The sequence below is a fragment of the Sparus aurata genome, chromosome 11 (genome assembly GCF_900880675.1).
Source record: "Sparus aurata chromosome 11, fSpaAur1.1, whole genome shotgun sequence".
Lineage (NCBI taxonomy): Eukaryota > Metazoa > Chordata > Actinopteri > Spariformes > Sparidae > Sparus > Sparus aurata.
Window position 1 is genome coordinate 15826724 of NC_044197.1, and position 22845 is coordinate 15849568.

General features: G+C 41.3%; 1 protein-coding gene across 4 annotated transcripts; it reads right to left on the bottom strand.

Annotated features, from left to right (window-relative positions):
- On the bottom strand, positions 1-12906 carry ncln (nicalin). 4 transcript variants are annotated; one of them, XM_030433698.1, is made up of 15 exons: positions 12487-12906; positions 11474-11664; positions 10733-10877; positions 10523-10617; positions 9096-9176; positions 8753-8856; positions 8004-8092; positions 6914-7053; positions 6284-6462; positions 5555-5642; positions 5423-5461; positions 3139-3302; positions 2871-2924; positions 2546-2624; positions 1-1516 (listed from the first exon to the last, which is right to left on the bottom strand). In XM_030433698.1, exons 1-15 carry the CDS (start codon positions 12659-12661, stop codon positions 1454-1456), a joined length of 1686 nt encoding a protein of 561 aa, XP_030289558.1. In that variant the 5' UTR covers positions 12662-12906; the 3' UTR covers positions 1-1453. The 4 variants fall into 4 exon arrangements, with proteins under 4 accessions (XP_030289558.1, XP_030289555.1, XP_030289559.1 ...); XM_030433695.1 differs by having other exon boundaries at positions 6236-6462; XM_030433699.1 differs by having other exon boundaries at positions 3139-3299; positions 12487-12904.
- Positions 12907-22845: the final 9939 nt, after the last annotated feature.

Sequence of the window (22845 nt, forward strand, 5' to 3'; positions counted from 1 at the left end):
AAAAAGACTTGAGTGTTAAAAATAAGACACACCATGTCACAGAGCAACAGGAATCAATCCTCGACTACAGAAAAATGTAACACATGAAGCAAGAATGAAAAAGATGGAATCTGCTTTAAATTTCTATAACCATTATATATTAAATGGGAGGAAAGGGGGAAGATTAGTACATACAATATTTATTTGGCAAGGATTTGAATGTTTCTTTTAATAGTTTTGCTACCAAGGCAATGGAACCAGGATTATCTAAACACTACTTCACATTTTAGACAACTCGTCTTATTCGTAAACGATGTTTGTGTTAGGAGTCTTTTCACTGAGCGTTCAAAGTATAGGTTTACGTTTTTTTCCAAGTCTGTCTCATCATAATAATTACGTGCCCATATGTGCAGTTAAAGTTATTGGTCACTGATTATAAATTGTCTCTTTACCGACTATGCAACACAACTACACTAATAATATTGGGCTAAAAATGGCAAACAGAATGTCAATGGTCAAATGTTTTGATAATCAATTAGTAAGACACTTACTGGACCCAGCTGGACCCAGCTTTTTAATCTATTTTTTAAGTGATTTGTTACCTTTCATATTTATTTACCTTTAGGTCAAAAAATGCAATTTGAACGCCTACATTTTCTGTTTTCTGACATTTTCTAGTTGGCGCAATGGATCAATTAATCAAAGAAAATGAACGACAGATCAGTTGCTGATGAAAATAATCTTCAGTCACAGAAGTCTGAAGTTCATAAATTACCCTTTTTAATGCATCTTCAGCTAAATATCAGGTGTTTTTGGAGTTGTGTGGAGAAAAAGGATAATTACAGTGACCAACAATTTAACACTTTCATGGGAACGAGTGTTACATTAAGGCCGCCTGAAAAAAATGTGAACGTATCCCTTTAACAGTAAGTTTGGTGAACACATCTCTCGATTTAAGAAATTCTGGGCTCAACTCTGTGTGGTCAGTTTCTCCCTGTAGCTGCCTGAGACAACACATGACGTCAGTTTGGCAGCATGGTCACTTGAACGGTATATACTGAGAGGAGGAATGAGGAGCGATCAGTGGTACAGCAACACCACAAACTCTCACTTAATCGTTTGTAGATCTCAGAGGTGCAGACAAATGCTTTATATCCTTCACAAGAATCAAATAACTATCAAATATTTGGGATTATTGTACATGAATGACAAGACATCTGTGTTCGTGAAGACAGGGAGAGTGAAAAATGATTCCTGATTATTCTGGTCCGTGAGACCAAATGGATAAAGTTGGCAGCAGGACAGGATCTGACATCATAGTTTGTGGATCAGGATGAAGGAAACGGAAGTGATTCTGCTGGTTTGAAAACCATCATGAGAACAGCAGCTCGGCCCAGCTTCTGTGTTCTTACTGGCTAAAGTTTCTTGATTTCAGGAGAGAAGAGTAAGACCGGGGGGAAAGGTGTTGTATAGCTTAATGGGTCTTCGTCTTGGGCTGGGTGATTCTGCGGACAACACTGTACAGGACTCCAAAGTTCTGTAAAAAAGTCCACAAGAGAAGAATCGGTGATCATTTCATGGGTCCAGACAACATCCACATACTCACTTTCTCCATCATTAATATGATTCATTCTTTAGTTCTCTCACAGGCGCCCTCAGTGGTCGATTTTTAGAACTCACGGCTGTAAATTAACAACTATTATGAGCATGAAGGGATGTTTGCCTCCTCTTCTCTTTACTGAAACTCCTAAATGTCCTAATCAGGATGAACATTTATTTCAATGCCATAATAATGCACAAAAGTGTCAAAGCACACAAAAATGACTTAACATAACGTCTCATCTAACTATGTGCCCACATGCTGCTGTGCATTAATTTAACTACTTATTGCTCATCTCTTTACCAGGTAGTCGCTAATTGTGTCGGCCTGTCATTTGGTGCTGAGTGCACAGGGGGTTTTAGAGCTTGTTTTAAGCAGAAAACCACTTCCTGCTGCAGTCCAAATAGACGCAATGAGAGCCGTGACAGTTAATTCAGGGACCGGACATTTAAACAAGATGAAACTCTCTGTAAAGCTTCGTACATCCGAGTAGAGCTGCTAATATGGGTTTGTAAATTATTGGTTATAGCCTTTCAAAATAAGTGCACTATGTAGTTTGGGGAAATACATTTTAATCAGAAGAGAAAGATCTAAACACATTAAATAAGCATTCATTTTCATGATAAACAAACTGACCTTAAAGGACAACACAATTTCATACTGTTTAACGTACTGTTACTGTGTATATTTGGCGGACCCTGCCACCTTTTTAGCTTCAAACAGTGTTCTGGGGACCTTATTTTCCACTGAGAACAGCTTTTTTTTCACTTATGGAAATAATAACCAATTCTGAATTATTACCTCATTACCCTGTAAATATTTAAATTCTGAGTTTGAATTTTGTTTTCCAAATCTACATAGTTCACCTTTAAATAAGTAATACCGACCAATTGCATACATGTCTTTTATAGGATGTGTGAAGGTGTGAAAGTGTTGACAGATGACTGCATGAACACAGTGACCCACCTGGATGGCCAGATACATCATCCCCAAGTAGGCTGCGATGCAGACGGCCAGCAACAAGTCAAAAATAGCAGGCTTTACTCTGAGAATCACCAGCGTGAAACAGAGAGAAATACACAGGAGAAAAGGCATTATTCAAGGAAGAACACAGTCTAAATGTATCTTTTGTGATTACATATTTTACTAGGAAAGTGTGAAAGACGTTAACTCAAGAGTTACTGAAAGTTGACAAGATGGCCGTACACCTTTACAGAAAGCTGTTCTACAAAGCTATGGTTGATGAATGTGAAGTGCTCTGAAGCGTCTCAGAGGAGCTCATTAAACGCACCTGTAGGCATTCATTGTCTGCTTCAGCTGGTCGTAGAATACAAACTCTGGATCCCTGATGACAACAGATAAACAGTTTTTACCATCACATGAAGAATAAAAGTAGAAAGACCGTGTACAATGATATATATTAGATCTGTCGTTTCTGGAAATGTACTGTTCAGGAAATCACTCTCCTGCATGTAAATCAAACTACAAATAAAAGATCTATAGTTAAATAAAAAACTGCATGGATCTTCTTTTCTGTCCGTATCCGATGTTTTCTTTACCTTTTGTCAGCTTTGACGTAGTGTCTCTTGACATCCTTGAGGTAGTGTCCGAGATGATACTCCAGAGTGGACACCACGCTGCTGTCTTTGTCCACTAGCTGAGCAGCTCGGGGCTGCGCTGTGAGCCAGTCTACCACTGCTGATAACTGGTCCTCCTGAACCTGCTGACGAGAAGAGGGAACTGTATCATGACAGAGGTGTGCAGTGCAGCAGGAGCGCACCGACGTCAGAGGCCATAAAGCTACACACAAAATAACCACCAGAGTCTGCCAGTCCTGACAGGATCCAGTAAAACTGTGACCCATCATTAAGGAGTTGTGTTTCTTTTTATGTAATTATTTGTTTATGTGATTGTTTGATGTATTGAATGTGATGAATTTTCTTATTCTAAAGATTCCTTGTAAGAATGCACCTCATTAAGAACACACTGCACCTGTAATAATCAGCTCTACTCTGATTGCCTGGCAGCTCACTCCAGCCTTTATACACTTATACATGAGCTGCTCCTTTGGTTTTATGTGCCCCATGAAACGCTACAGCACAGCGCCTTAGTTTCTTGAAGGCTTTTTATTTTTTGCAAAGCAGTTACTTGGTGTTCTTTAATCATGATTTATTGATCACAAAGCGGAGCACAAGTCTGGCCTCTCTCTTCTTTGGTTTCATGTCCTTGGATCCAAAGAGCACCTGGTTTTTGATACCTACATTCGTGAAAAGCACTCCTAACTCGTAGATTCCACCAGATACGTGTCCGCTGCGTTACATCTACACCATGGCAGCGGAGCTGATCGGTTTCACTTTAGTCTATGTGTTAACTTCCACCAGGTCCAGTACGCTGCGTATCTGCTCCTTCCCAGCTCCAGCAGTCCGAAGCCACCCGGCACAAATACACATGACTTCTATTTCTGGCGAATGCCGAAGCACGACGCAGCAATTGAATTTAGCACCGAGCAGACAGGAAGTCACGCATCAAAACAACAACATAACATCCAGTTACTTATCAAAATAAAACACTCCGTGTAGACACCAGCACCCAAATCTAAAAAAAGACAAATACAAGCTCTTCTGCTAATCCTTCAGTCGGGAACACTTCGTGTTGTTGTTTTTATAACACATACCTATAACTGCGGTCGTGAGTGATTATGTGATTATCGTGGGAACTCCTCGGTCTCGTGATGCCAGTTGTCGACAGTACTGCGCCATGGCGGACTCAAAATGCAACCGGTAGGGGGTTGCAGGACGGCGGAGCAAAACCGGATGGGAGCCATAATGCAGTGGACAGGTATCTGGTGGAATCGCGGGTTAGACTATCTACCAGCGTTCTCCTCCTTTTCATAAGGCAAACTCTGTTTTACAAAAGCCCTGTGGCAAGTGGTAACTTGGATGACTTAAGAACAAAACACTTTTTCCAAGAGGGTGAGCTGAACCACCATCTATATTCAGAAAATTCTCCATGTAAGTTCTATACATAACTTGCTAACATACAATGTATAAACCTTTTGTTAAGAATTCATGGAGAAAGTAAGACTCCCCAGAAAGAAAACTTGAGTGCGTTTGGTTCCATTTTGAACACGGTGTAGAGGTGCATTACAACATCTTGTAGCTGAAATTAGTATTGTCAAAAACAAAAATAAGGAACTTTCTTAAGTGTTCTTAAGTCATAAACCGAGGCGAGAACATCATTTTGAACAATATTGATACAAATTCTGTCCTGATAAAAACAGGGGCCAATTGTTGCCACTGTGTTCAGGTTAGCATTAATGTACCAATGTGCCCTCATTAGAACTTCATTTCTCATTTGTCATATATATTGTGCCACGTGAGTCAGTGTTTTTCAGCAATTCAAAATACATTTATTAATTTAAATGAGGCCAACAGTTTCAGAGTAATACTGAGCTCACTTTTTTATTTAGTAAAAGCCGATTGTAGACAGAGCATTAAAAACAGTATCTCTGCTATTAATATTTTAATATTTAATATTTTGGTAGTTTTAGTGACAAGATTAGAATTGAACTGTTGGTCGTCACCTCTGTGGACAGATGAGTCAGTGGTATAATGTTATATACCCCTTTAGTTTTTGTTTTTTCATACATTTATACATTTTTCGTCTTTGCCACAGGTCTACTGAATCTGCTGTCGTGTCACGTCAGGATTCATCTGGATGAATAGTTGTTTTCTCCGTCACAGAGATTCATTTCTGCAACTGTGTGTTTAACCTGCATCACAGAGGAGGTTTTAATGGGCCATCAGACTCAAGATTAAGAGCAGTTGAGTTAAAGTGACTCACCATTTGCTCAGTGAAGATCTGCAGGTCTCCAGGAGCACCCTGGGTAGAGCAGGAACAACAACAATGTCACATCACAGGCATAAAGCAGACATAGTGTCTAGTGTCAATAAATTTTCTCAACTGTGCGTTTACCTTTTCAGTGAGGTTATAAATGACTCTGGCCAGTGCTTCCGCTACCACCTTGGTGTTCCTGCCAAGTTTCTTAACATCTACATGCGGTCTGTAAGACATAAACACAAGTGTGCAGACAGTTAGAGACAAAAACTGCTAAAACATCAGGAGAGAAACCCGAAACCCTGAGCAACACGGGGTAGAGAGGAGAAACCGATAACACAGCCTCCATTTTCCACACACAGGTGGGCTGAAATGCAGGAGAATAGAAGACTGTGCACATATCACATCAACTGACAGGTCAAGTTTGAAACTGTAACACAGAGGAGATAAATGGTTTACTAACAGACAGGCAGTGAGAGGAGATGGATGGCTACAAGAGTGGTATGAGATCAAGAAGAGTGGAAAAGAGGGGGGAGGGTGTTACTGCCTCACTCACACTCAGGGGGGATCAAATCCGAGACCTCACAAGCTCGCTCCACATCTGACAAAGGGCATAAATACAGTCATGAATAATGTAAACTATGCTCCGATCAAGGTGTACCCAGGGATTTAACGTGATGTGAAGGAGCAAAGTGGGTCAGAGGAGGAGGGGAGGAAATGGGTCTATCAAAACACTGACGACATGAATGGATATGACCGGTAGCTACTATGGAAACTCTTTTCTTTCGGTGATTCAGAGACTTGCAGTAATGAACCCACCCAGCAGGGGGCTCTCCCGCTCCGTGGCGAGAAGAGGGGGACACTGACCGCACGTCCATGATGCTGGAGCGCTGTGCCAGGCGGTGGGAGGGCAGGTGGGACAACGTGAAGGCCGGCAGCCGGCGGATCCCGAAGCGCTCGTGCTCCCAGGCCAGCATGTCATCTGCCAGGTTGATTTTCTTGTGGACCATCGAGAACTTGACCTCTGGGTACTGACTCGCAACCACCTGAGAGAAAATGACAAGGACATATGATCTGGGATTAAGAGTGAAAGTAGTGAAAAATCATTTCAAACTGTTGATATGAGAAAAGCTTAAAGACAACTCAGAAAAGAAAAAGGTGAAGGCTCTAGGGCATCTCAAAAACCTGACCTGACATGCACATATTTCTCAATACAAGAAATCTGTGCACATCGGTAGGTATTCATAAGGAAGATCTTCAAGTTACAGCACACAAGCTCTAGATCACAACCCACTTGATGTGAACAAATCTGAACAAAGAAAAGTGCTGTTGTGTTACAGAAATATCTGCAAAATAAAAAGGGAGAAAAGGCAGATTTACACTGCCATTTACATTTCTATATAAATAATGAGATTATTAAAAGAACCCTATACATCTGTTGCATCTTGTTTTGTCACGGTTTGTTGTGAAAGATTCAGTAACTTCAGGGGTTCTTACCATCTCCAACTCCTTGAGCAGAGAATACTGTGGAGATCCCTCTTTGGGAGGTTTGGACACGTGGAGGTGCAGAGAGTCTCCGTTCCCCAGAGTGTCCAGACACAACACGAAGGCTACGTTGTCCTGCAGCAGACTGGAGTCTATGGAGAAAGGGAGGGAAAGGTGAGATGACAAGGAGAGGTTCATGATGAATTATTAAAAAAAAAAAAAAAAGAAGGTAAGAAAAAAGGACACATGGCAGGTTTAAACACGCATCCAAGTATACACAGAGCATACCATAACAGTCTGTAGTTGTTTTGTTGTGTATTCTAATATATCCATTTATTTTTTAAAGGGGCTCTGTCGAACTTCTGTGTTGTGCTTAAAGCCGGCCTTTAGTTTATGTTAGTGGCCTTCTTTTCTAAGCTAACTTTAGCAACTATCGCTCTCTATTAGTGGAGCAGAAAGCAACAATAAGGCAAGGCATTCCAGAATGTGAATAAAGTCATATCCTTTTGGACTATCATGGAACATACTTTACTAAGAAATCCACAGTCCAGCAGCATTATACAACTTCAACTAATCATCTACAGTCTTGTACAGGCAACCGAGAGAAATGAGGAAGGTCTTATTTGTCACATCACGTTTCAATCTGCTCACATTTGGCTGATAAATAAGTGATTAATACATGTGAATACATAAAAATAATAATAATTATAATAATAATAATGATTAAATAGAGCCCCTTTAAGAAAGGTTTAGAAATAAATTGTTCTCAACTTAAACTGAATATTGTATAAAATCAAAATCAAATCATTGCTCAAACATTGTATATCAAATTAAAGCCACAAATCTACAAGGTTTGGAGACTTTTTGAATTATTTTGATACCTTGAATGGCCAATTTTAAGAAAAAAAGAGTTATACCTCTGTGTTGGTCTAATCTTCAGTATGTAAGAGAATCATTACCATAGGTGTAGCTCTCTTTGAACAAGGTGTACTGTATGATGTTCATCCATTTGGTAAACTGACTTGATTTTGTTTTGTTTTGTGATTTTTGTTAAGAAGGGGTGGTTGTGGGTTGGGTGCAGATTTGTTTTGTTGCCTCGTACCCGTATGGTCCAGATTGTCCTCCAGCCAACGTTTGGTGCCCTGGTAGTTAAACTTCCCCCCACCGGAAACAAAGAACAGCAGGTTGTACCTGAAAACACAACAACACTGCGTCAAACCTACGAGGGAGATCACCTGATGAAGATGGATATGTGATACTAAGATGCATAAAAAGACTAGTGTTATTATTAATGGACGAATCAAATGAGAAGCCACTTTAAAACCTGCATACATGACATTGAGAATTTACAGTAAAGTCCATTACTACACTATTTACCACTTTGTTTAAGAAGCAAGTCCTTCCACTCAGCTACTATCAAGTACATTTAGACATAAGAATGAGCCTGTACTATATTACTGAACGCTTTTAAGAGTTTAACACAGTCGGATGTGATTCTTCCTGCTAGCAGAGTGCACAGATAATGTTCAATATAGTTTCTCAGGAAGCATTTGGAGAATTACACTAACTATAATAAATATGATAGACATAAAAATTAGACTTTATCTGATGTTCAGACGAACCACTCAGGCCAGCAATCAATAGTTCTTCAAGATTTCTTATACAGCATAAGGCACACAGTGAGTCTGCAGCATAGAGCTTCACTAAGGCGTCTCCACTGACGTCACTGTGCAAAATAACTGGATATAGTGCTTTTCCTCTGATGCAGCCAAAGATGTTCAAACTGATCGGCAGCTATTTGAAGCTCATGAATGATCAAGTCTTAATGTGAGTGCTGGCATCATTACTTACCCAGCGTGTGTCCTCTTGTAGGTGTAAAGTTTCGAGAAGAGACGAGCCAGCTCTAGTAACATGGACACTCCACTACCGTTTGAGTCCGCGCCATACGACAGCCACTGCACACAACACACACACAGTCAGATTACTTTCCCTGCATGATCTCTTTTTATTGACAGTTGTGTTGCCCATTTCTGTATAAAGTTTGTAAACTCAAACTAATCAACCTGGAGACTAATATAAGGTGTCAAATCCTACAGATATTTGCAGACAAAATATTTCTTCAGCTGATAAATTTCCTTGTTTGTTTTGAAAGAGTCTGGGTTTATCTGTAGGAAAAAAGAAGCAGCAAACATACTGGAGCAACACCAAAAGAGTCGTAGTGAGCAACCACGACAATAGTAGGCAGATCCTCTCCTCCAACTCCAGCCAGACGTCCCTGGTGACAAAAAAAAAAAAAGAAAACAGAGCCGTTGGATAAATTAATTCAAAAAGTGTATCTAAAGCATTAGACTCAGCTTTTAAACTTGAGGCTGGCAGCTTGACAGTGCAGAGCTGCAGTGGGTTACAGTCACAGTCGACCTCCTGACCACAGATCGCTGTGAAAAACATCACTCCGTCTTCTAATCCCCTCTGCAGTGTGACTAAGCCACTTTTTCCTTCTGGTTTTAAAACAAAGCTTAGATAAGAAAGTCCTGAACTACCTCTTCATGCCTGCTTTGTTTTGCATTCTTTCTGACTCAAATTGTTTTGATCTAAATTTATCATCAACAACCATCAAAGCTGTCCAAATCCTTTCATAAACCCTCACAAAAAAAAAAAAGAAAAGAAACACAGCATCAATTCCTGTCAAGACCAAATAAAACCGGTTGAAGAATAATCGACTGAGCATCAATAATCTCCTTGTTGAGGCTGGAAGACTCTTTTGTTGCCATAATTTTAATACAAATTTGACATTCAGAGTGCAGGAAAAAAAAGCTTAGCACTGAGCATTGTAAGTCCTGTCAGGCCACCTGGCTTGATAGTCTTTGTAAATCCATCTAGATGGGAAAATTCTCGGCTTTCAGTCGTATTTTTTTTTTGTTGTTGCAGGATTTGTGGCCACCCACTTGCAGAGAACAAACAACACCTCCCTCACCTGATAGGCTGACGGTTATACTTTCAGGTTCTGGAGGAATCGATCAAACAAGTTGATACTCGATCACTTGAAGACGGGGATCATTTGTGAAACCCTTTTTTGTAAACAAAGCTTACCCAAAATGTTTATGGAAAATAATAAAAGGGTATATTACCTGGGCTAAAAGCCACAAAACAAGATTACGAGTTCAGTTATCAATGCCTGAGTTTATGTTGCTTGCTTTGGCAACAGGTAGAGACCAGTGTGAGAAGCTGGATCTAGCACCGAGAGGAAAACCCCTCTAACTTAAGCTCATACAGAAAAGACTGAGACAGAGGAAAAACCAACAGTCCTAACCATCAAGCCACTTTCCTGCCTGATGATACTGTTATATCACCCTGCAAAGTTATGTCTCCTTCCTCTGAGGGCATTTCTGTGTATAGGAAACTGCAACTATATTCTTTGTTTCTTTTTCAAGTTAGTTCTTACAAAAAGCCTTAAAAGCCAACATAATTAGGATAAATAATTATATAATAAGACTACTGAGATTACATTATTGGCAAAAACTGACACTTTTGCAAGCCTTTCTTATAATACTACCAACTGAATGTTTGTGGCGGTGTGTTTAAAGCTTGCAGTAATCTTCAGATAATGATTTAGTCTCTCACCTCTAAACTGGTGATGGCCCAGTCACTGATGGCTTTACTCTGCGCTCCACTAGTGACCATCTGGAAGCCGTTGGCTGTGGCCGTATGCAGCAGAACTACAGAAAAAAGAAAAAAAAAAGGAAACATGCAAGCAGAATTTTTATATTTTCATTCCCACCATACATGTGCTTTCTTTCCTATATGTCGAGTGTAGAGGGGATAACTCTTTACCTTCAGCTGCCGATAAGGATCCCTGTGAGGACGAGGAAGTCAGGGTTTGGGTATAGATGGACAGCAGCTCATCATCCTCCATGGCGAAGTAGACGGGGACGATGGTCTCAGTTGCCAGCATCTCTGGCTCCAGCTCCATGAACTGCTACACAAGATGAAAAGAGGGAAACGGTGTGTTAAGCAAGCCATTACACACATCGTGGGAAGTCTAATTTGATTCCTTCAACACTGCAAGTTCAGGATTGCTCATGTTTTGAGAGTAATGTAGGTGATAGAGGATTGCTACAGTGGCAAACTGAAGATAAACTGCAAGTTAATGAACAGTGGTTCTCTGGAATCCTGACGAAAACATTTGTCTCTGAAATAATTCACCATAATGGGAAATTAGTTATGTAAATAAATGAGTAACTCACCAAGTGCCAAGTATTTCTGTTTTCCAGAAAGACATATAATTACACTCATAAAGCTGGAAGACCAAGTACTCAGAACCCATTCAGTGTGCTTTAGTGAGATCATATCTATTGGAAGATTAAGCTTCTGGCTGAATATGGTGAAGTGCGCTGCTTTGTGATGTCAAAGAAAGCTTGGCAGAAATAGGGGCTACTACTCCCGACTCGCAGCATGCATAAAAACCCTGTGAATTTTTCTTCTTCTTGTACTGTTTGTCTGTAGATCACATCTTCATATACATGGTGCATCACCAGAACAAGACAATGATCTGCAGCATTGTGTTATTATTACCTGCACTATGTCCTGAGGCACAGCAGACATGTTCTTGGGCAGGATGATGACCACAGCCCCGGCCGACTGGCGCAGGGCTTTCTGATACTCTTCATAGGAGAAGTCTGCCAGCCGCATGATAACACAGCGACGACTTAGTACCTCTGCCTCCACAGTACGGGCCTCTGTGTTAAGGATGGCATTCCTGGTACCTGAGGGTACAAAGGTGCTTTCATCAATAATCATGAAACAATAAATTCTGTCTTTGTGTCAACAGGAAACGGCAGGGATAATCCAGCTATTGAATCAATTGCTTCTATAGTGACAAACTGACACTGAGATAAAAAACAAAAAAACAAATGGGCTAGTTTGGTTAATCTCTTTATCAAGTCTGGTATCTTTCACTAATTTACATCAAACTTAGTAAGCTTACTGAAGAGACAGGAAGCTTTTACTAGCATCCTTCTTCTTTTCCTCAGCAAAACATTGCTTCACTGTTCCTAGAGCTAGGGGGTTAAATCCTCACTTACTCACAGCGACAAGCCATTTAAACATCCCATAAACCAATCCGTCCATTCATCATTTTATCTTCGTAAAAACTGTTAAGAAGAGTGAACATTTCTGACAGCCTGCGTTTTCTGTATGTTCAGTTCAGTACCTCTAGAAATGCTACTAATGTAATGATGTATTAATATAGGTAAAAAAAAATAGCATGGGATCGGATTATAAAGTTAATATACACTTAAGAATGACGCTCAGGGTTAATTTAAAGGGTTTTTAATCTTGATTTGCTTCTAGGAAATGAGCTAGCTTGATGCTGCCTGCTAGCACAGCTGAGCTACATTAGCAGCTAGCTAGCAAGCTAATGCTACCCTGCATGCTGTCATTGAAATGTTACTTCGGGTAAGTTAACGTTAGCCGGGGACGACAACACTGCTAACCCGGGTTAGCTTTAGATACCGGTCTAATTTCTGCTGATGTGTTGATGCTTACATTTATTCCGTTGCGGTACAATAGAGAAACAACCAACTTACCGTACGGCTGTCCCTGCAGGTCGTACTGCTGCATGCGGTACACCGTGAACTCATGTGCCGCCTCGGCCGGGAGCGGTGACACCAGGATCAGCACAGCGGGGATAAACACAATGAAGGTGAGGGGAAAGGATGATTTAAACATGTTATCAAACACTTCACTAGCCTCCTCAAACATCGTGGCGATTGTATTCAGCACACAGCTACGGACAAAAGAGTATTTTCAGCTGTCACGGCTCTCAGCAACTGACAGACAGGGACCCAGATTAGCTAGCCAGCTAACCGCAACCACAACCAGAGCAACTGACAAATAATTCTGATCAGGCAAGCAGCTGGACGACCAGTAACTCTGGACTGGGGTTGCGACGAATACAACAATGTGGCCAGTGTACTAAAATATAGCAATGTAGTGTATTACTCAACGAAAGGTAAGCGTTTATTCAAAATAGTAATCTAATAATCACACATTTCAGACCGAGTTGAATCACCGGTCCTTCAGGAATCTTCGAGGACAGCTATAATTGAAAAGCTATTCATTATTACTACACGAGGTGGCGCTGCACACCATAGAAATGAACCGTGATAGAAGTCCAGCCAAAACATTGTCTTGATTATGTTGATTCTAAGCATATATATGTGTGTGTGTGTGTGTGTGTGTGTGTGTGTGTGTGTATGCGTTTAGATATATGCTTATCTTTTTGTCTGCTTGGCTGAAACACAAATGAGGTGTGTGTGTGTGTGTGTGTGTGTGTGTGTGTGTGTGTATGCGCTTAGATATATGCTTATCTTTTTGTCTGCTTGGCTGAGACACAAATGAGTCTAGGCTTACACTTAGCTGTTTTCATTTCAAGACACTTTTTAAAAAGAAGATTTTTTTCTGATGCAGTCTCAATCAAGAATGACCCCACTGTTCCCAGTGGTAGTTACAGACGTCATTTTCCATAAGACACATAGGAATGCAAAACAATAATGCAGAATTGTCTTTTTGTTTTTTTGCAGCAACCATGTACAAAATCATTTATCCCCAACAAGGGAGAATATGTTTTTTTAATCAAAGTAGGTAGATTAAATTGGTTTCTATCTCAGTCTCTGTGATGTTTTGCAGTCTCTTGCCATATGTATAGATATAGATTTATATTGATAAAAAAAAACCTTTTTTTTCTCTTGCTGTAGAAGTCAAACAGGTTAAGGATAAACTCATCCCATTAAATGAAATAGTCACAGACTTTGTGTCTTTGGCATCTACAGCAACTAATTCTGTGTTGATGAAGTGAAAAGACTTTAAAAATGGAAAATGTGTCCTGATTTCACCTCAAGAAATTGATGGGAAGAGCTGAAAATCATATTCTCTGTCTTTTTCCTTCACTTTCTCATTTCCCCTCCCTCCCTCCTCATCTCTCTCTCTCCCAGGGCTGCTCTGCTAAGTGGCAGATTAATGCTGATATGATGTCCTGCCATCCCACTTAATGGACCTTGGCGTCATTATTTCCTGTTGTATGAGTAATCCATGCCCAGGCTGGTGAGAGGGCGGGCAGAAAACAAACCACAAAACCAATATGGACATTGAAACTCGTTGTAATGATTTCACATTATTGAGAAACGATCATTTGGTAGTCTGCTGACAAGGAAAACACACTGCTCCGCATGGAGACGAGCGTAGACAAGAACAATTGTCTCAAGAGGAAAATAATGTTCTTGTAAGGACGTCGCACGAGAGGGGCACCAACACTTGTGTCACATGTGTCTGATTTCTCCAAATTCATAACATCCTGCAATCACAAGTTCATCCGACACAAAAATTCACAAGGTCACGTTGATGTTGCCTAAAACAAACGTTTTTTTTAAAAAGCATGACTGTGTGCACACTACAGTGAAGACCCACACAGACACACACAAACACAATGCATGAGCTGTTCAGTGTCCTCATTTCTTTCCAGTGCTCCTGGGAATGTCCTGAATCAGACCAGCCTTTGCTCCCGACCCCCGGCCACAGAAAAACACTTTCTCTGTGCGACCACACAAAAGGTGCAGTCAGTGTGTGAGTGGGTAAGTACCACGGATTAACGAGAGATTAGCTACCTAGCAGTAAGTAAGCAATTTCTGTGTAGCATGCCTATGTAAGTGGCCTCCCCCTGCAGTTTGTTGCCCCTTCCCATTCTCAGAGGATGCTGTCATTTTCTCACCACACTGGCAGGTTGCTCAAACACTCGCAACACTGCAGTGTTTAAACCGCTCAACGTCAAGGTCACAATCACAAAATACCAGAGATGTACTGTAAGAGGGAGTGCCTTCTGTAATGGGAACTTTGCTCGAGTCTCCACGCAGACACCACCAATCAGCGCACAATGGTGGTCTTTTTAACCAAGACCTATGGAGCAAGTCTTCTGAGTCATTCACTCCTTAAAACACCACCCGCAATAATCCCTTTGTTAATGAGCAGAAGCTTGGAAAACTACAAGGTCCTGCTTGATGGAGAGACAAAATCTACTTTTTTGGAGCTTGCAGGTTACATTTACAGTCAGTTGAATTATTAAAATTTATCGTTGGATCCTGGCCCCATTTTACAGTGTGCGTTGCTACTTCAGAAGAATATCAAATAACGCTGTCGTCTAGACCCCCCCGCGATATCCATGGAAAATCTATGACAAAGTATTTTGATCCTTTACTTAAGTGAAAGTAATCCAAAACGCAATATGCATCTGTTACAAGTAAAACTCCTGAATTCAGTAGTGTGTTAAAGAATTACCTAAATGTACTTAAAGGCATATTTTGTAACATATCTGTATCAAAATGTCTAAAAACAACCAGACTGTTGTTAAAAATCTTGTTGAGTTGTGTATACGCATCATCTGAGTGTTTCCGACAATGTTCAAACTTTGAAAAACTGTGATTAACCCAAGGTAATGGTGCGTTTCATGTGGTCGCCTTTCGGGGAAACATCAGATGGTACGTTAGCGAGTGAGGAAGGATGTTGGTGAACATGAGTAAACATAATGTGAATCAAGCTTTGAAACATTACCTTGTCTGTAAACAGTTCTGCCTGAGTCACGTCAGTTAGATTTTCATCATCGATAACGGTTGTTGAATAAAGGAGACTCCTGTGATCACACCCTACTTTACTGCATCACAAAACATCTTTGTTTGACTGAGACGCCATGCGGCAGATATACACACTATGCCTTTGCTTCTGTTATTTTTATATTGTTAAACGTTAGACATTCATTTTATTATTACTGATGTATTCATGTATAAGCAGCATTTTATTTTGTAGCAGGCCAAAGTGGAGCAAATTCTAGCTCCTGTGTTGATATGAAAAGAAATGTATCATATTTGTAAGCCTTTTTCTGTAAATAAAATCACAAAGTTAGTGAAGTAAATCAAATTTAATGGAGCTTTAATGGTTCGTGGATGGTTGCTAGTGATTCAATAAAAAAAATGCAAGATATAAGATAGTTATTTATGACTGAAAGTTGTATATTCAGTTTGATGGTTTGGACTGGTTGTTGTCTCATCTTGACCCTGGCACTGATGGATATGGTGTATGTATTGAGATGATGGCTGCCTCTCAATATTATATATGACCATCCTTCCCCTCTCCTCTCCTGCTCATTTACAGTGATTTGTGGCCATGGGTCTGGTAGAGGCAATATCTCCACGGCTTTCTTTACGTATCGGCAATTGATTTACCAATCATTTTCATTATGGCCGGTAGAAATAAGACAAAGGGAAAGGGAGATCATAGTGTATGACAGCTGAGCTGCAGCCACGGAGACCGTGAGCCTATTTGGTTGCGCGGGGCAACAGTCAGATAATGGATGACGAGGCCTCTTGGAGCCAGCCGTTCCATTAGGTTTTGTTAATGCGGTCAGAGGAGGTTGGCGTGGCTCATCCGCCTTCATATCCACTTTCAGAGACACTCACTCATGCTGGCCAGTGGATCTCTCCCTCTCTCTCATTTGCTCGCTCCATTGTCTTGCTTTCTACTCTGAACTTCCTCTTACAGTACATCCTTGTGTTTTGTATTCTCTACTCTATCCATCTTTATTTCTCCCCCCTTTTTTGAGAGCGCTTGAGTGGATCCATTTTGTGCTGCTGCTTTAGATTAGTTGGCGGTTTTCTTACAGTATCATCCAGCCGTTGCACAAGAGCAAAAGGTACATTTTGTCTCTGAATTACCACGCTGAGGGATTTGCGGTGGATTCTCACTTTTGCAACTCAGAATTCTTCGAAGCTTATTTTCAAATCTGTGTGCCTCTCTAGTGCTTTACAAGCACATCCGTGCAGCATGTGTGGCAAACTGGGAAGTCCAGGCTTGTGAAAGACGTACTAGTGTCATGACCGACTGTCAGGACAGTGTGTACATTTAGAGGGAGGGACAGAGGAGAAATTCATGAATGGAGACATGTGTGTGTCAGTGTGTGTGTTCGTGTGTGGCAATCACTTTCTAATGCTGGGAATGTAAGCATCATGCTGGGAGAGGATCTTGTTTAATGCTTTCCTGTCTTGCTCTCCCTGTGTCTGCCCATCAGGGCTGGATTACCAACCCTGCAAAGTGGCCCCATACTTCCAGAGGACTTAAAGTCTCAGGTTCACTGCATGTCAATTGGTCTTTGGTAATTTGATTAAATGCTATTTTGTTTGCACCACTAAACTATAATATGAATTAAGTCCTGCAACATCCTGACAACCTGCAGTGTCAGCTAATTATGTGGCCCTGTGTTGGAGAGAGAACCTGGGTCAGAATATAGTTTTAAGACAGTTGTTGTTTAATATATTGTGGTCATGCTGTTCATATTACTAAATAAAGTTGTGTCTAAGTCAGTCTATTTATCTTTTATGTTTAGGTAGCATATAACTGTAATTGTTGTGGTTGGTTTGTTGGATTTCAACAAGAACGGATTTCCACAAAACCTGGATAAAGGACAAATCTCGATAAAGTATAAAGGACGATAAAGTCTGGAGCCCTCCAGCACAAATACGCAGGACTTCTATTTCTGGCGGATGCCGGAGCACGACACAGCAATTCAGATGAATTTAGCACCGAGCAGACAGGAAGTCACGCATCGAAACAACAATATAACATCTGGTTACTTTTCAAAATAAAACACTCCATGTTGACACCAGCACACAAATCTAAAAAAAGAGACAAACACAAGCTCTTCCACTAATCCTTAAGTCAGGAACACTTTGTGTTGTTGTTTACATAACACAGACCTATAACTGTGGTCGCGAGTGATTATGTGATTATCGCAGGAACTCCTCGGTCTCGTGCCAGCTGTCGATGGTACTGCGCTGTGGCGGACTCAAAACACAACCGGTGGGGGTTGCAGGATGGCGGAGCAAAACCGGAAAGGAGCCGTAACGCAGCGAACACGTATCTGGTGGAATCTCGGGGGCAGACAGGGCACCAGAATTTTGTAGTGTCCAAACCATGTAATTACAACGTCACGTTGCACCCGGGGCCTTTGTTTGACTGTCATAATTTGAGCCATTCAGTGGAATAGAATTTGGAAAGCCTTGAAGAGCCGCACAATTAATTCATTTAATCTCAAAATCGAAATTCACAATGATTTGCTTCTTCAGATGATTATACACTCATAAAAAAAATGAAATTAATATTCCAGTTATTCCAACAGAGCTTTCTAAATCGTATACACTGGAATGTTTAGGACAGTGTGCTGTCTTCTGTTGTTGGTTACACAAGGTGGACAAAAGAAACTTTGCTGAGGAGGCACAACATATGTTCCTCCATATCTTCATATCCAATCGATTAAAGCAGCATGATTGTCTGTTGGCCTTTTGGGGGCAGCAGAATGAGCTGTAAGCACAACACTGACATATCAGAACCATGTAAAGCAAACATCTGCCTACTGAGTCATCCAGCAGACAAAAAGCGACATCAGCATTCATTTGGAGAGATGTTTTTGACAACTTGACAAATCTAAGTCTAATTTTGCTCTCTTTTAGCTCTTCCTTTGGTCTCTACCAACTCCTAAGGTAAATATTTGGCTCTTCGGCCTCTAAATGCTCCACTATGTTCATTGGCTGGTTGCTAACTTTGTTGTCTGATTCCTGCTGCCGTACAGATGGCGCACAGGGATTTAAGAGCTTATTTGAGCACTTAGATCTGCCTGATGCTGCTGTAAACAATGTTGATGAGAGCAGTGAAACCAAAACCAAAACAATCTGCTGAGCGATGCTAAAATGCTCAGTGGCGCTGTGGGGAACTGCAGAGTTTGGCGATAACTCTCTGTTGGTTTGTCACGGCAAGCAACCCCATTTACATTACATGTAGAAATTTGATTTGAAAGTACAAAGCATTAACCGTTGCAGCTCTTACATCTATATCAGCCGGTTATTACATAAAACATGCAAAGGCAACAAAAAGTTTATTTGTGACTGACTATGTTTACCTGTTTATATCAGTGACAATTTATTCTAAAAGTTTCCTCCATCCCTCTGAAAGTGATATTTACACTTTGAGTCATCACTGCCTCTGACCTTCCCCTCATCGTCTTGGCGTCCCCACCAGAGCGACCCTGATTTCTCCTCGACCGAGTAGGCCTTGCGTTCCTCGCCTGTACCTCCCTGTCATGTTTTTATCTGCCCGGCTGGTGCATCACAATGGACGCCTGTGCCTGCCGAGCTCCCTATGACCTTCTCCCTCACCCAGCTTCTCTCTCTCTCTCTCCCCCAGCTGAGCGGGAAGCTGCCTCTCTGGCAGCCTAATAAATACAAAAACAAATTGCGGCAGGTTAGAAGTATGCAGCGTTGGCCGGAGCTGTTAATGTAATGAACTTGGCTTCATGGAAATACGAGGCAATTAAACTCCCACGGTGCCTCCCTCTGGCCCAGACAGACAGACGGGGAGGGGGGGGGGGAGAGACCCTGAGTGAGAGAGAGAGAGACAGAGACAGAGAGAGAGAGAGAGAGAAAGAAATGTGAGTTTGACAGAGAGAATAGAGCCATTTAGCCGGCCCACAGGAGTAGGAAGTGTGCTGACTGTGATTGAGCCTAAACACCAATTAGTCATGAGGCCACCTCGTCCAGGGGTCAGGTCCAGCCTACAGGAGCACTGTCCGACCATCGCTCACCCTCCTGCTGTTTGTTTTGGTTGTTTGCCGGCCTGATTGGCCTGATTGCTGACTGATTGCCAGCCAGGTTCAAAGTTGTTCAGGTGCAGAGAGAGAAACAAGACTCAAGTGTCGTGTGCGTTCACATATTCAGAGCTCAATGTCTGATCAGATGTTCTTGGTGCAGTGGGCTGTTGCTTGTCTGACCATACGCTGAAAAGAAAAACACTTTATGATGCTACTTCTGTAATTATCCTGTTCTCACAACCTGATTATAAAACCCACAGCAGGATGTATCCAAACCATGTAGGTAAAGTGCATTTTATGCTGCAAACCAGTTACATCTACACGGTAGTATTCATCCTAATGTTACCACTTAAAGGGGTAGTATGAGGCCCATTTATTTCTTGCTTCATATTGATCAGTGGTGTTCAATATGAAGATTGAGCCAGCAGCTAGTTAGTCTTGCTTTGCATAAAGCCTGAAAACCAGGGGAAACCTTGTCTGGCTCTGTCCAAAGGAAACAAAATCTGCCCATCAGCATCATTTTATGGAGAGTTATGTGAACTTTTTTTTTGGCTGGCTGCAGTGACTTCCTGGAGTCACTGTGGGTTAGCCAAACATCCAGTTGGGACCCCAAGAAGTCACTGAACAAGACGAAAGCTGGCACAATACTCCCCACAAAACCACCAGTGGTTGTTTTTACACTCCAGTTTTTGTATGGATTAACCAAATGAGATATAATGTGCTAGTTAGCAGTGTTGTAGACAAGACCAACTGAAACCGAGACAAAGTCATGACAAAGACCAGTGTGTAATGAGACTGAGAAAAAAACAATACCACCACAATTCCCACTTCTCCAATACACATTAAAATGTGGAACATGCAAACCTTAGTCAGTCCTGAAACTAATCTGGAAAATCTACATTTGCATGAAAACACCCACAGAAGACAAATGACAATTCCTCTTCATTCCCCTTCTTGACTCAACTTGGTCATACCCCCCGAGTTTGGTTGGGTTCAGCCGAGGTAACTGTTGGTTTGGTTGTAGAAAACATTGTGGTTTGGCTTGAAGTAGCAGCATTACAAATGTACCGACATTGCTTACATGATTTTGCTTAAAACATTAAAATAAATAAGATTATCAACTCAATGTGAAGGAATACTAATTTTAATTTTAGGTCAACTATGTCTATGTATTGTTTTGAAGAGACATCTACAGAAGTTTGCACACTGACCAGCTAGCCTCCACAGTCCAAGGCCTCTGTGCTAGCAGTGTAAAACCAACCTCCCACCCACTGCTCTGAGCTCCCAATCTGGTCATACTCAAGTTAGCTAATTCCACCACTAGCTGCATGGCTAACTGAGCTAACGAGAACTGCCGTTAGCAGCAGTTAGCAGTTACTGTGGTGATATGCTGCCTATTTGTCTATTTGTTTTGAGTGTGAATTCAACAGGTTGCCAAGTTCTTACATTTTGCACTTTTCAGACAGATGTGACATAACTCAAATAAGTTAAAAACAAGTAACAATAAATTAATAAATGATCACAAAACTAGAGTAAGCAAGTTAAAAAAACCCTCAGCTATGAATTGTGGTTTCACACTGGACATAAACTGTGGTCTCCTGGATTAAAGTCCTGTTCTTGTCTGTTCCGACCGTCCCCCCCAGCCTCCTCCCTGCGCTATCTTTGTTGCTATTTATTCTCACTCACATGACTTCCTCCTCTGCTGCCGTAGTAATTACTTTGGCCACCAGAGGTCACTGCCTAACAACATCCATCAAAATTGGTCATAAAAGTGTTTCACAGTCGACCTAAATAGTTGTTTTCCTTATGACTCACTTATCAGCCACTTTCCACTCTATGTGCTAACTAGTTGCTTTCTCCAGCCATGGAGAATATGTGTGTATGAGTTACCCCTCTTCCACGGGCTTTAGATCCACTAAGCAGATCTCAAATCAGGATCCAGAATGAGATGTGGATCAGTCCTGTCAGGGAGGCCTGATCCTTGGGCTTTTGCCACATCTGGTTTGTAATTAGCTGTGCTGCTGCGAGGATGATGCAGAGGCTTGAGCGGACTGTTGGAGGCTTTATATTTATGAGGGAGGTCCAATATCTGCCAGCAGCCCATCACAGTCTGGTTGTTCCAGTGTGGTATCTGCCTCCTGAGCCACACTGTCTGAGATATTCTATATCATTCTCTCTTGGATGCATTGTTTGTTATGAATATAAATATCGGCCTGCGTTTGCCAGATGCACGAGAGTGTGGGAGGGAGAAGGAGGGGGGACATGATTGAAATTCTAGCAAACCTTCAGGAAGTAATCTGGACCGGGGCACGCAGGAGAGAGGGAATGGTTTCCGTCTGCTTCTGTTTGCTATAGCGCTGAGATTTGTGTGAAATGAGACTTTCTTGCCACATGGCTCTCTCTCTCTCTCTCTGAATATCTCAGCACTGACCCACAGTTTATCGATCTAGCTGCACACACGATATCAGCATTGGGCGTTAACCTGATCCCACCACACAAACACAGAACATCTGTGCTGCTGACTCTCCTAAAGCCAGCTGACCACCTCAGTGAGACACTGTGTTCACCAGCAGCATAAAGGCTATTTGGTCTGAAGGAGCTCAAAAGCTGCTGGCTTTGAAGCAACCAGGAAGCCGTTCTCTCACTCAGCACAGATAACACTCGAGCCTTAACCCAAACTCCGATCCATCTGCTTGCTGCACACAGGAAATTAAGAAAACGTGAGGAAATGAGTCAGGAGAGCAAAGAGTGTGAAGTTCAAACCAGAGCTGATGTGGTGTTTGAGTGAATCATGTCTTATTTTACACATAATAACCACAATATAGCTGCGCTTTATGTTTTCTGAAGTGTTGACAGAACTGACAATGTTGTTTTCGGTTAGGGATACATAGGAAACTTCACACATTTGCTGTATAATCCATTATTAGTGTGTATTCTTTTGTTTCTTTGCACTACCTCTGTCGCCTCATTGCACAATTTATACTGTTTACAACATAAGCAGACCTTTACACAGACTTACTGTGTGCACTGTAATGGTCTCTGCCAATTGTACACACAACTACCTCATTTCCAAATGCTACTGTGCAGAACAGTCCTAAACATTATATTGTTATTTACCACGCTTGTTCAGTTTTTTCTGTTTGTCCCTGTATTCGTGCTATTGTGTTGCATAAGAACAACATACATTGGAGTCAAATTTAGCATATGTGAACACATACTGGGCCAATAAAGATGATTCTGATACTGATCTACAATAAAAATA

Excerpts from the sequence above, each read along its gene's own strand:
- ncln (XM_030433695.1), bottom strand. The coding sequence starts at position 12,661 with ATGTTTGAGGAGGCTAGTGAAGTGTTTGATAACATGTTTAAATCATCC. Across the intron at positions 6,463-6,913 it reads TGCTCAAGGAGTTGGAGATG|GTGGTTGCGAGTCAGTACCC; the intron begins GTAAGAACCCCT and ends ATTTTCTCTCAG. Across the intron at positions 1,517-2,545 it reads TGATGTATCTGGCCATCCAG|AACTTTGGAGTCCTGTACAG; the intron begins GTGGGTCACTGT and ends ACTTTTTTACAG.